Source organism: Hypomesus nipponensis, chromosome 6, assembly GCF_054491055.1.
Source record: "Hypomesus nipponensis isolate SF chromosome 6, ASM5449105v1, whole genome shotgun sequence".
NCBI classification, from domain to species: Eukaryota; Metazoa; Chordata; class Actinopteri; order Osmeriformes; family Osmeridae; genus Hypomesus; species Hypomesus nipponensis.
The window spans coordinates 18,037,812-18,052,915 of record NC_140366.1 but is presented as its reverse complement, the minus strand read 5'-3'; the positions used below and the strand labels follow the sequence as shown (position 1 = coordinate 18,052,915).

General features: G+C 42.8%; 2 protein-coding genes across 3 annotated transcripts; both read right to left on the bottom strand.

Annotated features, from left to right (window-relative positions):
• Positions 1-22: 22 nt before the first annotated feature.
• Positions 23-3,599, bottom strand: rpf2 (ribosome production factor 2 homolog). The gene is made up of 10 exons (XM_084699542.1): positions 3,450-3,599; positions 3,007-3,139; positions 2,877-2,914; positions 2,717-2,756; positions 2,521-2,602; positions 2,343-2,419; positions 2,121-2,220; positions 1,887-1,989; positions 1,147-1,291; positions 23-1,024 (listed from the first exon to the last, which is right to left on the bottom strand). The coding sequence occupies exons 1-10, from the start codon at positions 3,470-3,472 to the stop codon at positions 845-847; spliced, it is 921 nt and encodes a 306-aa protein (XP_084555668.1). The 5' UTR covers positions 3,473-3,599; the 3' UTR covers positions 23-844.
• A 4,106-nt stretch (positions 3,600-7,705) lies between these two features.
• amd1 (adenosylmethionine decarboxylase 1) lies at positions 7,706-15,030 on the bottom strand. Of its 2 annotated transcripts, none has more exons than XM_084700177.1 (9): positions 14,722-15,030; positions 11,671-11,757; positions 10,188-10,314; positions 9,995-10,097; positions 9,762-9,804; positions 9,038-9,257; positions 8,816-8,908; positions 8,563-8,718; positions 7,706-8,440 (listed from the first exon to the last, which is right to left on the bottom strand). In XM_084700177.1, exons 1-9 carry the CDS (start codon positions 14,829-14,831, stop codon positions 8,297-8,299), a joined length of 1,083 nt encoding a protein of 360 aa, XP_084556303.1. In that variant the 5' UTR covers positions 14,832-15,030; the 3' UTR covers positions 7,706-8,296. The 2 variants fall into 2 exon arrangements, with proteins under 2 accessions (XP_084556303.1, XP_084556304.1); XM_084700178.1 differs by having other exon boundaries at positions 9,113-9,257.
• Positions 15,031-15,104: the final 74 nt, after the last annotated feature.

Below are 15,104 nucleotides of genomic sequence, written 5' to 3'. Positions count from 1 at the left end.
TCAGAATGTGTAAGTTGACAGCTCTTGAAAGTCGTATTTTATTTAAATACTGATTATATTCATATGCTCACAAATTTGTCTTAACACTAATTTCAAGATTATATCCAAACAATGAATTGCTCTAAATTGAACACTCATACGCTGCGATGTAACGTCTCTGGCTTTTGCCTACACTGTACTCAAGCCAGGCTTGCAATATTGTATAAATAGATACCGTAGAGGCGGGACATGGCAACATTCGCCGGTTTCAGTCTCTGATTGGCCACGTCACTCTTCACATTTAAATACTGTGACTACGTTTTTCTACAGAGCAAGTTAAGTTTCTGCTAAACGTAGGCTACACAGCAAAGACCGACGAAGAGAAATTGGATACAACACAATATGGTTAAGCTCAATTAGTAGTGTACTGAACAAGTATTCATCTCTAAAATTCACCTGGTGAATTAGTCAACCCTTGTCAACGTCTTTCAAAATATTATTTGCCAGCGACCTCTTCTGTACAAAAACGGAACCGGTTTGTTGAGGTGAAAATGACCATTCATTAAAGATTCAATCGAGGACTATTGTTCAAAATTAAGTCAAATGGAAAGTTAAGTACAGAAAAAAATACATGTAAGGCTAGCACGTCATGAGAAATTAACAATAAACATTAATATGTCCAAGAGAGAATTTGACGCATTTGGCAAGAAATACTTGCAGGCATGCCACATTCTTGGTCATGTCAAGACTTGACATGAGAAGTGTATACATGGGAAACCTCGCAAACCACCAAAAGGATCACTGAAAGTATTAGTTCAACAATACAACTTTCAGATTGAGAGTCAAATTATAATAAACATTGACTTCATTTGTCAACTTCGACAGCTTCAGCAGGCTGTGCCTCAACTTCAACCTTGGGTCCCCTCCTCTTCCTCAGACCCTTCATCTTGCGTGTCTGCAACTTGCCCAAGTCCTGTCTCTGCATGTGCAGCCGACCATACTTGGTACCAAAGACGTCGTGAGATATATTCTTCTTCTTCTTGGGCTACAAATAAAAAACAAAACAGTGCATCAATGCGTAAGTAATAATCCTTTCCACACAAATAACCAGATCCACGTCACGCAAATTCAACCTCTAGCTGGAAGATGTTGGCTTGAACTACAAACCTTCAGAGCCTTGGGCTGCCTGTGGGCCTTCTTATACAGATCATCTGATGCAAGGTGTGTTCTTCTCAGGACAAAGTCAAAGGATGGTCCAATCTCCTCCAGTTCAATCCTGGGGGTCCGACACCCAGACTTCTTCAGCAGAGATCTGGAGAAAAACAGAATGGGTTTTAAATCTCCATGAAAGTTTGCTCGGACAAGGAATCTGCTTTGGCAGGAAGGTGAATACATTAAACATATAGGGATATTAACATTTTAAATATGAAGTCCAACTACACTAAGCATACAAACTAGCAGTACCAGGTGGATTTAGAATAAAAATACAAATATACTATTAAAAATAATATAAGTTGCCGTAATTTACAATTTAAAAATAAAAATATTACAAAATGTACAAATGGCACAAGAGATACAATTGTGGAACACAGTGCAAAATGCAATGTGTTTAAGACAGACTTTACATGATCGTTAGGCATTTCTACAATGGGAAAAGGCTTGTGTTAAGATTTCACAGTATATAATGGCGCTATTGTGGGAGTCAGGTGGCTGAGCGGTGAGGGAATCGGGCTAGTTCGATTCCCGGCTGTGCCAAATGACGTTGTGTCCTTGGGCAAGGCACTTCACCCTACTTGCCTCGGGAGGAATGTCCCTGTACTTACTGTAAGTTGCTCTGGATAAGAGCATCTGCTAAATGACTAAATGTAAATGTATTGATTTATGGTTATTGACAAGTAGAGTCATACCTATAGCTGCGCATGTAAATTTTCCCCTCTAGAGCAGTGAAGTGCAGTACATGCTCCAAGCCAGCAAGACGAACTGTGGGAACAGCCGGACCTCTGAAAAAATCTGTAAAACACATCAATAGAGAGAAGGAAATGAAAACAGTAATCATATTGAACAGTACATTAACAACAGTCAAACTGAATGTCGGAGGACATGTTTCAGATTGTTTTGCTTGGAGTTAATTGGAATCAAACCTGTGAGCAAACTCTTTAGGCGTTTGTGCTCATTGTCTGTTTCGAATGAATCCCCCGCAAACACCAGCATTGGTTTTGTTCCTTCTGGACATTTGCTGGTCTGCAATTCACAGGAAACGGTAAGACAAATATATGGAGCAACTTCCTGGTCAGATCAAACTGAACATTAGCATGGAAGTCAAACATTCAATATCGACTCCTTTGTCTCGCCAAAACATTCACCTTGATGTCACTCAAGGAAGCATACTTCTCAATTCCAAGCTCAATCATATCCAGCACATGAAAGTCAAACAGACGACCTGAAAATTATAACAAAACGAAAAAAAATCAATAATCTATTCCGTCTCCTTCCAACCACAGCTCTTGTTCAATAAATGCATTTTATTGTTCTAATACTTACCAAATATTAGATTGTTAGGGCGCTTTTTGTTGTGTGAGCCAAATAAAAATAAAGAGCTATCCGATTTCTTTGAAAAGAATTCCTAGGAGAGAATATATAAACATAAGAAACAAAACATAACTGTAGAACCTTTAGTTTTAGTTCACATATGCTGGACTAATACATTAACTGCAATGCTTAATTGTTGCAAACTAACCAGTGATGTTGAGTCTTCAAACGGCCTGGTTATATTTTTCCTGTAAAAAAATTTGCAAAAAAATTATGCTTAGATAAACTTGAAAGTGTCAATCATTTCAATTTTGATTGATATAGCCAACAAAATAGCATCCGTACACGTCAATATCCAAATCACGTACTTTTTAAACAACACGGAATTCGGTTTCTTCAGGGCATACTGTAAGAGACAAGAAATTAGTTAATCTTAATCCAAATACTTTACAAACTCAAGTTTTACTGATGGGTAATAAGAATAGTGGGTTCACTTACAATATCCTTTAGTGCTTGTGAAACGGTCAGATTAGCATTCCCTCCTTTCATTATCATAGCGTTCTTGACATTCTCAGTCAATTTGGGTGCTCTGTTTTCCAGGAAGCGCTTAGAACGCTTGTTCTTTGGTTTTCTGTGCAGAAACAGAACACACACGTAAGTAACGGTAACGCTAGATGATTGGTGACGCTTGTTATTCGGCATGGTGGTGGGAGATATTACAGAAGCAGAGGCCTCAGTAGCGAGAAAAGTAGAAGAAACGATTGCCAGCTTTATCTGTGACCGCAGGCAGCAACCAATGCATGCCCCCAGTTAGCGACAGCATTTTCCTTTTACCTAGCTAAGTACATAGCGTAGCTAACATACAGACAGTCATATAACTTACGATGGATACTTTAAAGCAAGCAGAGTGATTTTGTGAGTAATATACATGTCAAACTTACATTACTCCCCCGATCTGTGTCATCTTTGATTACTTTTCGTGGTCTGCCAAGTTAACCAAAATGTATCGACTCCACGTGAAAACAGAACACGGGAAACGCACATTCTTGTCGCAGTTCTATGTACGTCACATCCGATGCTGTATCTTACGGCGGAGTCAGAACGTCCGCCGTTATATTAACTCTATGACGTCCGCACATGGCGGCCATCTTGCTACAGTCAACTCGCTCACCCATAACATTGTGTTGAAGCTACATGTACTTTTCAAAAGACCATAACTTGCTAAATTTTCAACCGATTTTAAAACGGTTTTATTTTGTTATCAACGTCAGAGATGTCGTTATGCCACTGCATACTTCTATTCTAATTAAAAAAACGGAATTATTCATAAGTATGCAGTGGCATAACGACATCTCTGACGTTGATAACAAACCAAACCGTAAAAAAATAGGTTGAAAATTGAGCAAGTTATGGTAATTTGAAAAGCACATGTAGAATCAACACAATGTTATGGGTGATTTGACTGTAGCAAGATGGCCGCCATGTGCGGACGTTCGACTCCGTTGTCCGGCAAGGCGGACGAGACATCTAGTGTTTATATCTATGGAGCATATGCTCACCAGCAGATGGACCCAGGGACTGCCTTTGTGAGTCATTGTGGCTAAACTCTCTTTAAGATCATTGTAATTTAGTTAGTATTCTTTGTACACGTTCAAATAATTCACAAGTTGGATGACATAAGAATCAAGATACTTGGCCACATAGGGCCTACTGTTTTATAACAGAAACTTTTTGCTATTTTCTAATCAAAATGTGTACAGAACGATAGTTTTTAATTCCTTCATATTTCATTGAGATAAGAGTGAAATTAGATAGGCCTACCTCTTTTTTTTACATATTGTTGGCATCATTAATACGAAATCAGACTAAACCAATTTATCCCCACATACATCTAGAACTTTATTCCCGTTCTAAATGTATATAAAATACATGTACTCTAACTAAAACGCTAGCCTGAAAACTTGAATGCCTAAAATACTCAGTATATATTTTCTTACTATTAGTTTAAAAGTTTTACTAATAATGCCATGAATGGGCAAAGCTAAGCCATTGGTTCAATTTGTGTTCACGGTAGGACATTTATAACATGTTTCAGATCAGAGTACAATTCTTCATCCACATGCCTGTGATGCTGCACTGCCTGTGATGCTGCAGCGATCAGTCCCCCAGCCGAGGCTACCTTTGCTTAAACTGACATTTACCAACTCTAACCAAAGTTGAACACTGGATTTTGGTGTTTCAACACTTCCCTGTTGCATGACTATATTTAACCTGTGTTCTGCACCTCTCTTTCACCAACCGTCTCTGGAGGAAGGGATCCCTCACCGAATAGGTCCTACAAAGGTTTCTTCCATTTTTTCCCCTCTTGTGAGTTTTTCCCTTGTCTTCCTTGAGGGTTTAGGTTGGTTGAGGGGCAGTGCATGGGCATATGTGAAGACTTCTGTGACATTGCTTGTAAAAAGGGCTATACAAATACATGTATGGTGTTGATTTGATTAATTGTTGATTTGAACAAATGTTGATTTGATTAATTGAGACAGTTTAATGGCAAGCCTCTTGAGAAAATGAACACAATATCACCAAGAGAAAAGAGCAATCTTTTTTTATTTATTTAAGCATCTAGCTCATAGTACAGATATATTTAGCACATCTTGACCATCAAAAGAAGAATAGCAAAAGAATTAGAACAGCAAAGTTTTTCTTTAGTACATCCTGATACATCCTGCAATGTTATCCGCGCTCACATTATGGGGAGGTTTTTGACTTCCCCATTCGACAAAACCTTCCAAAAGGTTTTTAGAGCGGGGAAAGACAAAAACACCACGATCCAATTAGCTCTCAAAAAGGTCACCCTCAATTTCAGAAACAAAAAAACGTTTGGAACACTGGTTTAACAACAAATATGGACAATAAACAAAAATTAGGATTGGTCCGCAGCACAAATGCATTCCTTACAAAAATGTTTTGTAAAAATCGAATTGCCATTAAACTGCAAAAAATGCATTTAAGTGTATAATATATATATAAAAAGCAATGTTCCAAACCAACAACATGACTACACACTACCCAGGTCATAAATTCTAAATATGACTTTGTCCCAAGTACCCAAAGTTAACTTGTGAACAGTGCTGGTGAAAATCTTCAAATCTGTCACTAAAAGCTTCTGGCACACTGACAACTGACCACATAAATGAAGGCATTTTAAATGATTTACTGCCCTTCAGGTAAGGACACTGAACAAAAGTTGGTCCTCGGGAAAAAAAAATACTAAACCCACTCCAAAAGTCAGACATACTGGAGGGAATCAATTCCAATTGTCAAGTCTGCCTAGAATCCTTACAGGAAATGTGTTTAGGGTACATATAAGTTCCGTAGTCCACTAGTCAGAATTTTTCTTTTTGACAGCCCAATCATAATTAGTCTGCCCTAATGTGATCAGCATTTCTCAATGTTACAGGTGCTCTTTTTAACAGTTTGATCTTCCACTCTCAACAACGTGTTTGTTGACAACTTCAGTAGTGCTGAAGGCAGAGCATAACTGTTTTAGTATTATAATTTTTCTCTACAGTAACATTTTTTTAACAATGTTTCATTTCAACTCCAGCTCTGTCTGCAAATGAAAAATCAATCTGCATTCGCTGGCAGGGGAAGCATCATGAAAGTTTCTTAGCAACAGCCAAAGGAGAAAACTAATCTTCAATATATCTATATCAAAAGCGTTTTCGATGAGCCAAAAGTTAACACTGTCAGAGCAGTAGAATAGGACCTGCTTTCAGCACTGCAAGGAGAAGTCAACACAAGTGAATCCCATCCCAAACGAGTCCCCAACTGTTCAATAAAACATAATCAGGATGCCTTAGTTCCATCTACATTTTAGCTGATAAAACAAAAGGATGGTGAAGCACATTGACCTACTTACACAGGAGGAACAGATTGCAGCACACAACACTGTCAAGCAACATAGCACTAGTAGTCACATGCAACAGTGTCACAGGGTCTTTCCCTAGCTGAACAAAGGGCATTGATGGTACTCCAAAAAACTGCAATGGAGTCACATTTTGGACCAATTCACTGCAAAACGTCTGTGCACAATAAAATTAATAAAATGGCAGTTTATGCAACAGTTATGTGTGGAATGATCCGGGATCACCCTGGCATGCTCAGATCAGAGGGCCTCCATTGTGTGAATATAGGGGGGGGAAAGAGAGAGAGGATGTATATTGTTTCGAAAAAGAAAAATGCTTTGCTGGGCAACACTAAGCAAAGTGTCTGATTCATTATTTCCCATTCAGGGCCACATGGTGCAGCCGGGAGGTCTGTCAAGCATGGTTCTAGGGCCAGCTGACAGTCTCACTTTGTGCAGGCAGACCGGCTGGGCTCGGGGACAATGGCTGCCATGCTGGACGGCAGAGGGCATTGTCCTGACCCACACCACAGAAACATGCGAACAGGGTCTCCTCCACGCTCATACATTCAGATAAAGCCCTGGGGAGAGCTCTCTAGAGACCTCTACATTCTGTGTTGGGAGGGACCGATTTTTTTTGGTAAGATATTTTGGGTTGGAACTCTGTCTTTATTATTAATTTCTGACAGATGGTGTGCTTGGTGAGAACTGGAAGGATGGGGAGAGGGGATAAAATGGGGTAAAGGGCCTGGATAGGATTCTAACCCAGGCCACCACGGTGAAGCCTCAACCAGTCCAGAGACATTCAGTTTGGATTCAACCCAATTCATATGAATGTGCAAGTTCAGTGTGAAAATGGCTGGCAATTCCTACACCCAGTGCTTCTTGTTCATACAGCATGCTGTAAGAGCAGCCTGGGTATAAACAATAATATGCACATTCCATATGAATCAACAGCAACCACAAGCTTTAAATGACGTATGGTTAGCCGAGACTCAAATCCTGTCTTTTTGTGAGAACATTCAAAAGATAAATGAAGGTGGAGAGGCATGGCTAGTTAAGCTGGGTGGGTTCTGACCCATTTACAGCACTGCTCCAAAGACTCACAAAAAACAGGAATTCCTTGGGCTCCAGTGCAGTTTACAGCCATAAGAAACCAAATCACATTGACCAGATAACCTCAAACCTTTTGTCTGGTAGTGCAACACTCAACATTTAAGTATGGCATTTTTTTTTTCTTTCTTTAAAACAACGAATCAGTTAAATGGTTTGTTGACATTACATGACAAAATGTTATGGCCCAAAGCTCATCTGCTTTATAACAATTGAACACAAATGAGTGCAGACTTGAGACAGAAGTTGCCTTCTTTTCTTATCGTACCAATAAGTTTGCTTGGCACAGCAGAAAATATTAGTTCTTAAAGTGCACTGTAAAGGGAAAGGCTACGGTAAACCCAGCGAAGGTACAAACTGATCTGAGCATGTCAGGGCCCTGGCCTAGTGGGCTCTGAAGCCTTGTCTGTTGGGGATGAGAGGAGAGACCTGCAGGAAGGGGCTGCTGTACTGTGCACGGTGGGCATGGGTGGACAGCCTCAAACAGAGCGTGTTTAATTCCTCTACATGCACTTCAAGATCACAGCAAGAGTGAGCTAGGATATCTAAACAGAGAAAAGAGCTTTCATGCAAGAGATCTAAGTCATAGGTACAACAATGCATACATTTCAAACGGGAGGTTAAACTAGGGCCGGAGGCCTTTTCAGAACCGAGAGATCCAGAGCAGCGGAGGGGGGAAGGGGTTCTCTCCACTGGGGAAGAACGCCGGCCGTGGGGGAGGAGCCCGACACGACCGCCTTTCTTCTTACGCTTTTTTTTCATTTTCAACTCTCAACTCTGCTGGTTCTGCTGGCGGTTCTTGGCGTAACTGGTAAAGACAAAATTGTAATCGTTGAATTGGGCCAACTGGCGATCAAGGCGCTTGTATCCCTCGAGTTTCTGGGCGGAAGTAAAAACACTGCGACATTTGGAGCTCTGAAGACAAAACGAGAAGGAGGAAAGAATCTGGTTAGAAGATCAAAAAGCAGAGATGTTTTGTAACGTTCCAGACACCCGCAGGAGAATTCTGGACATTGCCATTTCTCTTCGAGACATACCTGGTTCACGAAAAGCGTAGTCACAAATTTTCCTGGCTTAAAGACGTCCACAACTTTGCGGACCAAATCATCGTAGGACGTCTGGGAGAGATTGGTTTCGAAGCTGACGTAGGAGAACTCTGGCTCTGGAGTGATGTGGATCGTCCAATAAGTTCCCTGAGGGGAAAGATTTGCAAATGACAGAAATCAGTTATTGAAGGACTTGAGGTTTACTGCCGGAGCCTTAGCAAGACAACAATTTAGACAGACTTACGTCAGTCTTCATTCCATTCATTGAGTATCCACAAGGGTTGAACATGGTAGCATCTATCACAGAACCTGGTATCAGGTCACGAATTCCACTCATCTACGGTGGAGACACCAGAAAGCTTGATAAGAAAACACGCATCACATACCACTGGAGTCCACTCCAAGCAAATGAATCAATCACTGCAGATCAGTGACAAAAAAAATGATATGGTCATTCTCAACTCACGCTGCCCATAGAAGTGTCCCCTTTCTCATCACGAAGAAAGGAGCAAGAGATAGTAGAGTTAGTAGTGGGCCTTACACGAGTGACATCATTTGCAGAAACACCGTCTTTCATGTAGAACTGGTCCATAACCGCTGGATCAAGGTCACTCATCAGAACTTCCAGCGTCTGATCCGCATGCTTGTTCTCCCAGAACTCTGGCAAATCCAAAGTAAACAGATACCTGGAACACAGACCGGAGGGAAAACCTGAGCTTGACTGAGGACGGCACCGTGGTTAAACTTCTACATCCATGTCCTCTCTACCCCTCGTACAGAGCTGAGGTCATGTGAGGGGGTCAGATGGCCGAGCGGTTAGAGAATTGGTTCATTAATTAGAAGGTTGCCGGTTCAATTCCCGGCCGTGCAAAATTGTGTCGTTGGGCACTTCACTCTACTTGCCTCGGAGGGAATGTCCCTGTACCTAGGGTTACCTGCTTTGGATGAGAGAGGCTGCTAAATGCCTAAATGTAAATCAAATGTATTTGTATAGCCCTTTTTACACGCAAGCATGTCACAGAGGGCTTCACATACGCCCATAGAACTGCCCCTCAACCAACCTAAACCCTCAAGGAAAAACTCCCAGAAAAACTCTCAATGGGAGAAAAAAAATGGAAGAAACCTTAGGAGTTCCTATTCAGTGTTTGTCTGCTAATTCAGTGTTCACCAAATGTGTTTGGTGAACTTACCAGCAATCAGAATTCAAACGTCCCATACAGTAGGCTGCTCCATCTGAGGGGAAAAGGAACATGTCACCTTCTGTGTTCCAACACTATGATGATGATGCCTCTTAATAACGGTTATGACAGCACAGACTGTGCAGCAGTACTGGCTCGCCCCACTTCTGCTCCTACCACCAATCACAGCCCACTTTACAACTGCAGACAATCAATCAGGTGCAACGTTTCCTCTTCATACTTACTTGGGAAAATCTGGTTGAGAAATTCCACTTCCTCCTGGAAGTTTCGATGAGGGAACTCCTGATGTGTAGGCTTCATGAAGTTCTTGCGAGAATAGAAGAAATTCTACAGGTAGAAAAGGTGCAGGGTTAAAATGGACCGCACACACACACACGGGGAGAAGTTTATAGCGCGGCGTCCTGTTGCGTCACTCACCTCGATGGCATCGAAGCCGCAGTACTCCCTGGCAAGTTCCAGCAGAGGTACCAGTGCTTGCAGTAAGAGGGTGGTTCCACATGTCTTCAAAATGAAACGTCTCTTGGAGACAAACATGCTACTCTCACTGCAGGAGGAAGACAAAGACGGTACAAGACGTGTCAGACCGGTCGCTCGGATGGATAAGATGAGACACCTCGCTGGGCAACTGGATATTATGAAAACACGCGTCACTAGGGCGTTCTTACAAGCCAAACAGGCTCGTCAGCTTAAGCCACTTTGACATTACAGGCAACGACATCAAGACCACTGATGACCCTTACCGCTCATTCAATAGGGTACACTTAATTAGCAGACACTCTAAACAGCTTACAGTAGTCTGCTCTGAGTCTGGATGACGTGATATACTTTCGATAGCAGTCGGAAGAGCACCAAGGTATTAAAATGCAATGCAGGCCTGGCACTGTTGAGCATTTTTTTTTAAATTATTAACCCCATAACAGACTTGGTACATCTGCCCATGGATTGATGTTTGGTTTGATTATGGTCTTATTAATCCACACTCTAGAGACATGTGAACGAACTTCACCTGGGTTGGCATCAGCATAGGGCAACACTCCTACTGAGGCATTGTGATCATGCCAAATCTGTTACAAGACCGTTAATACACAGCCATTAATAACAAGACTTCACGAGGCCGAGGGGGGCCCCACCCTGACCCACAGACGGGCGTCAACAGGAGATCCCTCGCCGCTCCCAGAAGCTCTGACTCAGCGCTGGGCCGTTGCCATGCCGACAGGCGCGTCAACGGGGGAAGCGGCTCTCCCCCTGTCCTTCCCTCCTCAAGGTCAGCGGCATGGCAACCAGCCTCTAACGGGCCTCCTCCTACCGGCCTCCAACGGGCCTCCTCCTACCGGCCTCCAACGGGCCTCCTCCAATCAGCCTTGTGAAACAAACATCTCAGATGCCCTCTTTGTCCATAACCCTACATCTACAGACTAATACAAATGGAAGCAACCGCCAATAGAGATCACGTGATACCATATCATTTTCTGTGCGCTGTGTGCGAGACATACCTTATTCATAGGATGTGGACACAGTTACCAAACCCTGTCCCAATCCAGGTAATAAACCTCCCACGCAAAACTGCTCTAGGTTGGCCCCGTTCATACGACGGAAGACTAGATGTACCGTACTTAATCAATCAGGTCGTATGGGCAGTTAAGCAGACAGTTCAATTGGCTTTCACCACCAAAAGTTACATAAGACCTGGGTCATCTAGTGTACAAATAGAGGCCAAGTGAGGCTGTAGCCTCTTCTCAGACCCAGTCCACAGGGGCCAGAGAGGCCAGGGAAGTTTCCATGCAGCAGCAGAGCTGGCAAACAAGAAGATTACACCCAACCAGTCTAATCCCCTGCCCTGTTGGAAAAAGGAAAAGAGGAGAGCGTAGGTGACCGAGATAAACATGGAAGCAGAACTCACCTGAGTATATAAGCTTCCTGCTTGTCAGTTTTTGTCACACTTATGATCAAACAGTGCACATTCTCCAGAAGTTTGTCCCACTCAAACCTGAAAGGCAAAAAGATTTATTCAGCATGGAACACAAACTTAACAAGGACATTGTTGTTTCATATTGCAGTCGCTAGATTCTATCGCGAAATCAGCAAAAACTGGACTGATCGGTTGAAACACCTAATGCGCAATTTCTCCGTCTCTCCAAGAAATGCTTTAGATCAGCCGCAGGAAAGACAATAATCCCTGAGAGGACCTAGGCTAAGCACGGACACGGGTCCACCAGTCTGACATGCACTGCTTGGGTTAAAGCACACAGGCTGATAGAAAAAAAAGGAAAAGAAAGGAAAAAAAAAGTGTTTCTTCTGCTTGACAACAGAGCTAGCTGCTTCTGCCCAGCAGCCCACCCTCCCTCCCTCCCTCCCTCCCTCCCTCTCCCCCCCTCCCTGTGCAACACTCAAGGACAGCTGCAGAAGAGGCAGCACTGGAGTCTCATTACCACTCCTGCCTCGGAAGAACAGTTCCAGTGAACGCGTGCGGCGCGAGCCCCCATTATGGAGCAGTCTGCTAGAAGCTGAAGGAGGCAAGCCACTCAATAGGGAATTTGCTAGTGAGCGTTGCGTAACCCGGAGACACACACTGGCCACATGAACCAACTGCCCCTTTGAGCGGGCCGTGCTTCAACAAGCTAAAAAAAAAAAAAAGGTGTTTAGTTACATTCCTGTAGAAACAGTCCAGGTGAGGAGGCACCAGACCGTTCAAGAGACCGGCAGGTGAAGGACAGGACAACACCACAAGATGCTAAGTGTTATAATATAAAGGCTAAAATGTCGGGGAAACAAATGTACACGTTTCTACATTCAAGATCCAATTCCTGAGTCCGTACAAAGTCAGTTATTAGTTACCAAATAACTGAAGTGACAAGTTTGGTTTAACATGTCCCGTTCTGGAGGGACAGTTGAGAACCCTCTCGTGAGAGAAACAGACACCATTTCTGGTGACCAACAGTCTCACTTTTCTTTGGCAGGGTGGCAATGGCAGTCAAAGTCTGTAAACATATTGCCAAATCAAAAAAGGGGCACCTCTTCAAAATCCGCCACAAGTGGTGGATCAGAGAGAATGACATGGCAGCCTTGGACCACAAAATGGTGAAACACTCAAGGAGGCTGACAACTGCTGTCAGCTAAGCTGCTCTCTAGCACTGAGAGTCAGTTAGGCGAAGCAGTGGTGTGTGTGATCAGTTCCAGATTTGTGAATCAGATGCCCTTGTGGACTTATTTGGACATTGGCAGACATCCAGTACCCCTGATCCACTAACACTGTCACTCTGAGCCGTTAATCTTCTCTGGCTGTAAATTAATACCGCTCGTCATTCACCCCACTGGCCACACATCCTCGTTTTAAAAACCAGCTCTGCTGATAACTGTTCACCAGAAAAGTCAGGCTTTCACTCTGGCTGGCAGAAGAGGCATTGAACTTTGCCACAGAAAAGGGGGTGAGGGGAAAGAAAACACGCAGGTGAAGAAAAGACTTGCCAGCTTGCAGGTCTAATGTAAATCGATAGGAGTAAGGTCTTGAAACGCTTCCGCCCAAAGGAGGATTCTAGACGCGAACATTGAAAGGGGCACCAACATCCTGATAAGCTTACTTTCATAAAAAAAAATACTATAAAAACATGAAAATAGGGTCTCAAGAGATATTCTAGTAAATGTAAGTGTCTTGCAAAATCAATAACGCATCGAAATGCAACCAAACCGACTAAACCTCCAACTTGGCAAATGCAAGATCTGACATGCTTTCTCCCCGGTAGAAAAATGACCCTCAAACTTCAGCAGTAGCAATGGACTCTGTGGGTAAGAATACTACGTAGCCTACTACTCAATAGTACGTCGTAAAAAAAAGAAAGCACACATTTTCTGGTGAAAGAAAAGAAAAAGCATTCAACTAAAGAACAGTGACTATCTTGACAATGTACTGCCATCTTATCTTAACTGGTAGGTCTCCTTTAACTATCGTTTATTATTCATCCATCATCATTGGGCCAAAACAAAAAGGTAAATAAAAATGGCTGATAATAATATCATTTCAGAGTTTATCTGCACTGCAGAAGTTGTAAATCTTTCCTGACCATGACTGCCAATGCGGCATATTCGAAAACAACCGACCGCGACACGTCAGGGAAAGCTCTCGTCTACCACATGCTAGAGAGGGCCCTCGTGCGTGACGCAGACTGTGAAATAGCCATCAGCTCAGTGTTTTGATAGCTATATTGGAGGCTTATGAAGCAACAGCAAACTACGGGTATTGAAAAATTAGATTAGTTTAGTATTACTTCGCAGTATACATGTATATAAAAACACTGAAATATCAGATCCTTCGACATGCGCAAGATAAGCGCGCTTGCGGTCAATAGCCTTAAATTGACACTTGGATGTCAACCGAATACGACTTGGCTACATTTTAACATGATGATAATTTCATTGACTACCTAGCTAGTGTGCCATAAACACTACCCACTGACTAACGTTCAGCCACAGGTGACATGAGGGGAAAAGTAAAAGAATGAATGAACGAATGAATGACTCAGCTTCTTAGCCATCAACTAGCAGTGCAAGGGGTCGAATGTGGGGGGATGGTAAGCTAGCTGGCTAACGACATTAGCTAGCTAGCCAATTCGACTGGTAGGCTATGGCGACGCTAAAACTAGCTTGCTAAGCTAGCTCAGTGGGCAACGTTGGCTTGTAAGCACTGTTCCCGTGAGGTTTGACTACAGACGGCCTGCTGCATACCATGCGACAAACGTTCTGTAGCCGGATACTGACAGAAGGCCCGATGGGCAATATGAAACCCGCATTACCCAGCTTACTCGTGCTAGTCACTCAGTGTGAACGGTCAATAATTATATTTTTTACCCAAAAGAGATCTGACAGGTGACGTTCTCACTCGGACTACCTAGCTAGCTGCTAGGCTTCAAATATAATAGTACGAATCACTGTCACGTCAATTTCTTTGAACACAAACCTCGGGATGGTGCGGAGGTCCCCGGTTCCTTTGGTCTCATCTTGTCTGGAGAACCACACCTCCAACAGCTTCTCGGTTCCCTCAAAGAAGTGTGCACCGTTCTCTTCCATCGTGAGACAACAGACACCAACAACAGAAATTAAACGTTGGTAACGTTCTCAACTTAATTAGTCCTTGCTTGATTGGTATAATTTATAAGTACAGTCCTTTAGCAATCCAGGTGTAAATTCTTGGTTTTACCGTCTTCCCTTTTACAGAGAATACCGTGAGCGAGTGCTAGCTAATATCGCCGGCCATACTGTGTAGAGCACAGAATTCGTGGTGCGCAGTGGTTTTATTCACTAGATATCTTACGTCACTTTGAATTTACACCAATAGCACTG

Bases quoted from the DNA above. Each gene is read 5' to 3' on its own strand.
- rpf2 (XM_084699542.1), bottom strand. From the start codon at position 3,472: ATGACACAGATCGGGGGAGTAAT. The intron at 2,915-3,006 runs GTAAGTGAACCC...TGTCTCTTACAG, and splicing joins CACAAGCACTAAAGGATATT to TATGCCCTGAAGAAACCGAA. The intron at 1,990-2,120 runs GTTTGATTCCAA...TGTGTTTTACAG, and splicing joins CCTAAAGAGTTTGCTCACAG to ATTTTTTCAGAGGTCCGGCT.
- amd1 (XM_084700177.1), bottom strand. From the start codon at position 14,831: ATGGAAGAGAACGGTGCACACTTCTTTGAGGGAACCGAGAAGCTGTTG. The intron at 10,315-11,670 runs GTGAGTTCTGCT...TTCCTCCTGCAG, and splicing joins CAGGAAGCTTATATACTCAG to TGAGAGTAGCATGTTTGTCT. The intron at 9,258-9,761 runs GTAAGTTCACCA...TCTGTGTTCCAG, and splicing joins CGTTTGAATTCTGATTGCTG to GTATCTGTTTACTTTGGATT.